The sequence below is a fragment of the Nanorana parkeri genome, unplaced genomic scaffold (genome assembly GCF_000935625.1).
Source record: "Nanorana parkeri isolate BGI_ZX_2015 unplaced genomic scaffold, ASM93562v1 scaffold953, whole genome shotgun sequence".
Taxonomy (NCBI): Eukaryota; Metazoa; Chordata; class Amphibia; order Anura; family Dicroglossidae; genus Nanorana; species Nanorana parkeri.
The window spans coordinates 24,128-30,470 of NW_017307221.1; the positions used below are offsets into that span (position 1 = coordinate 24,128).

A 6,343-nucleotide genomic window follows, 5' to 3' on the forward strand; every position below is an offset into this window, starting at 1 on the left:
AAATAAATCGGTTTCGACCTAAGAATCCGTAGAGGGACATACCTTCCATCAATCAATTTTTCTGTCAACCTGGCAAGTTTTACTGGCATCCTGCAGATATAACAAAAATTACTGCAGTTCTGCAATTATAAAACATCATCACATGTATTTTTTTTAATGCAAGCAGTGTAAGCAGCTGAATTTCACCAGGTATCAGCCTCTTGTAGTCTCAGTAGAGTAGGGCTGAAGAGTGAAAGGAAGAAGCAGGACAAGGAGCCAATCAGTTCATCTGCTGACAAGAAGCATGCTGACTGTGGTGCTTCTCCTTCACTGTCCACATACAGGTTGGGGCGGGTACAGGTTGACCTGGACTCAGTGGAAGTGGGTTGAATGATGTTGGCCATCAGACTGCGGACATTTTGTGGCAGAAAAAAAAGTATTGCAATGGAAATCTCTAGATTAAAGGTGAATAAAGCATCCGAAGTCAGTTTTGTTATTTTTTCTTTTATTGGGATATTCATTTTTATCTTGTTATATTTAACTGAGGTTTGGCTGCAAGATGAACCTGGCCTATTATTGCCTGTTGTATGCATATTGCATTTATGTATGCATGAATATAGAAAGAGCTATATATTTTAGTCTTGTCCTTGCCACTGCTGGAAAGATTCACCCCATCTATTTGTCCTGGTGACTCATGTCATTGAGACAGAGAATAATAAAAAATCTGAAATTTTACATTTGTCACCAGAACAAGAGGCACAGGTAAAGCTTTGAATTGGGACACCCACTCCTCCAGGTGTAAATTAAGAGGGTAATTCTGCATGAGAGAACGATTACTGTAACCAGATATGAGAGAATGTTCGCTGTAACCAGAACATTTTTATTTGGTCCTCCTGGATCCTGGTTGATGTCAAACATAAAGGAATGGGCAATTGGTCAGTTTGTGTTCTCCCATTCAATTGATGACCTTTTCCAAGACAAACTGCTGCCTGATGTAGGAATTGAAGTGCCACACCAATTAAATAGTACAGATAAAATGTTATTCCACTAAGGTCAGGGGACAATGAAGTAGACTAGGCTACTCTACTCGTGTGTGCGCTACAATAGAGGATCACAGCATGCTTAAAAGAAAAAGGCACATAAATATATTATACATATTATACATGACTATAAGTACATTATAGTCAATGGTAATGCATGTAAAATGCACTAAAACACAATATGCCTTTAATTAGTGTGTTTTCAAGTCATTTGTCCATGTTTCCAAGAAACACAGACACAGCCCACAAAGTGGAGACAGGAAAAGATGAAAATGAAAAGGAAGTAAATGCATGCAAACTTGGCATAAAATGTGTCATGCACTGTATTACATTTCTAAAATGCAGTGCGTTTTGAGTAAAATGCATGTGTGTTTTCTAAGATGATGGTGTAAACAGGCCTTTAGTAGTAGATCACTGAAGCATTATTAAGCAGGACAACCAACTTCCAAGTGATCAATTCTTAACACCCCATGTGCACATACGAGTATATACAAATAATAAAATGGTATGTTTCTGTATTACATTTTATTTTTAGAATGTATATTGGATGATGTAATAAGAGTCTGATACATGACATTATTACCTGCTTATGTAATTGTAGATTCATGTGGTGAGATCTTACCATCATAGTTTTGGGCCTTTTCCCTGCCATGGGCTTTCAGTTTTCTCCTATATAAATCTGTCAGCCACCACATCTAAGGACTTGTCAGCTTTTTTTTTTTTTTTCTTGGGTTTAGATACACTTTATGTTTTTAGTCTGTCTACAGCTTTCACTGCAGATGATCTCACTCCAGACAAGATAAGCAAACCCGAGCACCTGGTTAAAGATCGGATCTGAATCAACAGATGCTTAGAAGCAAATTTCCACTGCATTTTCTTTGAGTCCATGTTATGTAGCCCTTATTCTTTTTTGCAGATGCTTAAAAATATCTGGTCACAACACAAGCCTAGGTTAAAACAATAGTTTTCACTATATTTGGAGAGGTGTTAAAACAATACATACATATTTTAATTCCCTCACAGGTTTGCCCTTTCATTGAAAACATTTTGTTAGTAAGATTAAATGTCCCCCATTTTATTCTGTAGTACCTATCCTAAAATAAACGAATCTTACATTGTCTATTGGAGTGTAGAATTCCATGAGATTGCCATGCTCCAGTTCCCATGCTGCCATTAACTATATCATTTAAATACATTGACTGGACATACTGTAAACATGGACAATTTTTTTGTTCTTTTCTTGCAGCTATCACTTGATGATGACGGGCGTAGGTTGGTTTTGAAGTGTATCTATAGGCAATGTTTTTTAATTTGGGGGGATTTTTCCTCACTTTTTGTTCTGGGAACAATGTTTTACCAGGCAGAAAGTGGGGGAAAATCTGGAACTAGTAAACAAATATTGTTGAGTTCTACCATTGTTGGGGAGTTTCCTTTACTTCCTGCCTGGTAAAAAGATCATCTATTGGACAGTCTTTCCAAAACAAAAAACAATTGACAATAGATACACTTTAAAATAATGTCAAGTAACATGTCACAAGTACCATCATCTAGCTATGGGGCTACCAGTCTTATTGGAATAGCGAGCTAAATTAGTACCCTATATTCCAAATATGTAATTAAAATAGAATTTCTTCTTGTCTCTGATTGGATTTTTTGTTTTCTTACCACTACCCTTCTCTTCTAGAATATATTTCTCTATTTGAAGTCAAGGAAGTACTTTTACTTCCTATATTCCCTTTCATGCCAAAAAAAAAAAAATGCTTTGGAAGCATTTTAGTAAACATCATGGCTGGGAATGCCCCATACATTGTTCTATTTCTTTAAAAAAATAATGTCAGAGTTTATGTATTACCAGCATTGTCTTACTTGTTGGAAAAGATGCCCTATATCATCAAAGGTTAGCCCCCCTTCAGGTTAGCCTCCTAAAGCTGACACGATTGAACAAGCTTGCTTGATTACAAAGTTTCACTGTAGTGGTGATGTCAATTCTATGTTTACCTGCAGTGATTGAAATTATGCTACTGAAATAATTTGACCTGAGGCCTTGTGGACAGGGCTTGCAAAGAAGATCTGAGTCAAATACAGAGTTTTAATATGAGGATTCTGGGAAATCCTGATTATATAAATGTGGCCTTTTGCCAGTATTCACTAAAAGAAATGTAAATTTTACTTTGCCTGTCATAGAAACCATTCAGATAACTATACGTTGAAAATAAAAAGGAATAGCAACCAGATTTACAGATAGATAAATGTAGAGAACAATGTGATGCACGTTTTGATACTGATGTTTCGTTTTGCTTGTACATCTACAGATGTAACTCTCAAAAGGCTCGACATCAAATCATCAAATAGGTCATATAACACTGCACTACTCATTTTAACCTAGCGATATGAAATCCACAAGATATTTTAGACAGATGGTTTATGTCAGAAATAAGCTCCTATTACCATTATAACTGAATTGCTGGTTGAAACTGCAAGTATCTGTGTCATTTCCATATGTTACACAATTCATGAGATGCTGCTCCTGGAACTGTCACATCCTGTAAACTGAAGTATCTTCCCAATATTAGGGATATGATTCTGTGTCACTTTCTGCCGGATAATAATGAAAATTTATTTATTTGGTACAATATTGCTTGGCCAGTATCTTCCAAAGGTTTTATTATTAGGGACTTCAACTGTGATGTTTCTATTATCCAGTGCAACATGTTGTGCCTTTTTTGTATAAACCTAGTTTATGTATATTAGTCTATCAGATAAAATAGCCTTGCTGGATTTTTGAAGAATTTGAACATTAAAATGTTCAAAAGGCATAATATTAAAAGAAACTCAAAAGTTACAAGTCTCTGGAGCTCTTCATATGATGAGATGAGCAATTTTCTAATACAGGGAGAACTGGGTGAAGACAGGCAATCAATTACATCTCCTTTCACTACGTTCAATGTATGCTAACAGCACTAGCAGAGCTTTCTCAGGTACTACCAGTTTACACAAATAGTGAAAGAAGAGATGACCTTAGATTTCCTATTTCTAGATGTGCCATGCATCACTAGTACAATTATCCAGGGGTTGGGCTGTTCGTGTGGGTTCAGAGTAAGGAATACATTCTGGTTGCAGTGGATGACCTTCACATATAGACATGTATTACTCTTAAACTGGACCTGAAGTGAACATTTGCTATATTATAGGGATCATTTAGAAACGTTAGTTGTGTCTAAGCAGTATCCTGGAAAATGTTCCTTTGTCTGGAATTCCTCCTGAAATATACCACTGCACTTTCTAGTATGAAAGTGTGTCTAAGCATTCCTGTACATACAGCCTCATAGCCCTATTTCTGCAGTGTGCACAACAAGGCAGTGTAAGTCAGTAATGGGGACGGATCAGCTGCAGTGAGTTCACATCAATATTGGTGACTAGTGCTTTACACTCTATCTGCCTTTTTTTGAGTACAGCTTTTAGACTTCAGTTCCCATCCCACAGTCCACTACATATGGCATATCTGGAAAATCCATATTATGCCCCACATAGAGAAGATGAAACCACCCTCTCAGTTAAGATTCATTTTAAGGCCACAATTTTCAGTTTAAAAAATAGATATAGGCTTTTTTGGGTAACCCATAACAGCCAAAAGGTGCCCCCTTTTCATGTCCATGTATCACAGAAATAGGAAATGAGGGTACAGCTCCTCGATGAGGTCAAAGACAAAAAAAAACAGATAGAAATTGTAACTCTTCCCCACTCTATTGGCTGAAATTAGCCATTTAAGGGACCCTGCTACTTGAGAGAACAATATAAAGCAAGCAAATGCCTGAACACTAGCAAAATAATACATACTTTTTCTACGGCCCATGCTGCTGAACACAGCTCTCACTGGCTCTTCCTGCTAACAACCACGTCACTGTTGTACATGGCAGACAAAATCTATTTTACATTTTTGTAAGGTATTACAGTTGTAATGTTGAGGAGCTCACAGAGCACTCGCACAGGGTTTTTCCATAAACCAAAAAGTCTTTGTTCTTTTTCTTCAGGCAACTCACAGGTGAAAAACACAACTTCAGGCTTAATTTCAGCATATAACACAAAGTATATTGTCTCACTGACTCAAAGTTGTTCTGTTCACTCATTGTCCCAGTCCCAGGACTTTAACATTTGCTTCAACAAAACACTTCAGGGGAACTTCATACCCTTTAACTGGTTCCAGCAGCTTTCCACACACCATGCGTGCCTAGCTTCCAGCCTCCCTGGCTGTTCTGTGTGTGACTTCACCACACAACCTGGCTTGGCACTTGTGTGCCTCCAGCGCACACCAGACCACCTCGAGCTCTGATCTAGCTTCTTAATGAGGCTGCTCTCAGCCACCTGATCAGCCCAGACACTTGGCTCCAGGACTAGAGATTTCATCCCACTTAGAGCTCTAAGAATTCTCCAGGGCATCAGGTCCCAGCTACAATTAGGAAAACCTGGAAGAATCTGAAAAGCCAGGTTCTTCCTTATAAAATATTATACCCTTTGGTACATGCAATTATGTAAATCTCAATTTTTATGTTTTTACAAAAACGTTGTGAATAAATAATTTTTGCTGCATTGAAAATGTTTTTGTTTATACTCTTCAGGACATGGGACTTGTGACTGTGGAAAATGTCAATGTGCGTCTGGATGGTCCGGAGAAGCTTGTCAGTACCCAACAACGTGTGACTTGACACGAAAGCAAAGCAACGAGATGTGCAAGAATTCTCAAGGAGTCATTTGTTCAAATGCAGGTCTGCATCCCTTTTATACATGAAAAACAAAGTTGCTTTCAAATGTAACTTCTAGGTCACTCAAACTTTTATATGTGTTATTATCATTAAAAGGTTTTTCAAGAGTAATGCACAATGTACTTTTCAAAAAATGCCAAGCTGCTACTACATAGGTTATTCCAGTGCATAATATTCTGAAAGGAAACTCAGATACTGTAATTTAATAGGAAAAGTAACCGTGCTGAGCATTCTCTCAAACTGACATAAACTCCAGCTGTGCATATTTTTTAAATTCAAAAGATGCAGTAAGTACCCTTTTCTGAATGCATAATTCAGATAATCAGAGATGATATGTACCTGTTCTAAAAAGTATATTTTCAATTTTTAAATTTGTGATCATTAAAATGTAAGATTGTAACACACATACACAGACACTGTAAATGTGATGTGTAATTCACATATTGTATATGCCCTGATCTGTTTTTACTATATAAATGATTCCTATAGGTACAATGATGCCACAGCGCCATAACAGAATTCTTTATATAACAAACCCTATCATAAGTGTCCTAAATGTGGTGA

General features: G+C 37.1%; 1 protein-coding gene across 1 annotated transcript in view; it reads left to right on the forward strand.

The window, feature by feature from the left end:
- The first annotated feature begins 5,634 nt into the window (after window positions 1–5,634).
- ITGBL1 (integrin subunit beta like 1) overlaps window positions 5,635–6,343 on the forward strand; it is a 109,347-nt gene continuing 108,638 nt past the window's right edge. The window contains exon 1 of the mRNA XM_018566497.1: window positions 5,635–5,782. Within this exon, the coding sequence (XP_018421999.1) occupies window positions 5,743–5,782 (40 nt within the window). The 5' untranslated portion in view covers window positions 5,635–5,742. The remainder of the gene's footprint in view (window positions 5,783–6,343) is intronic.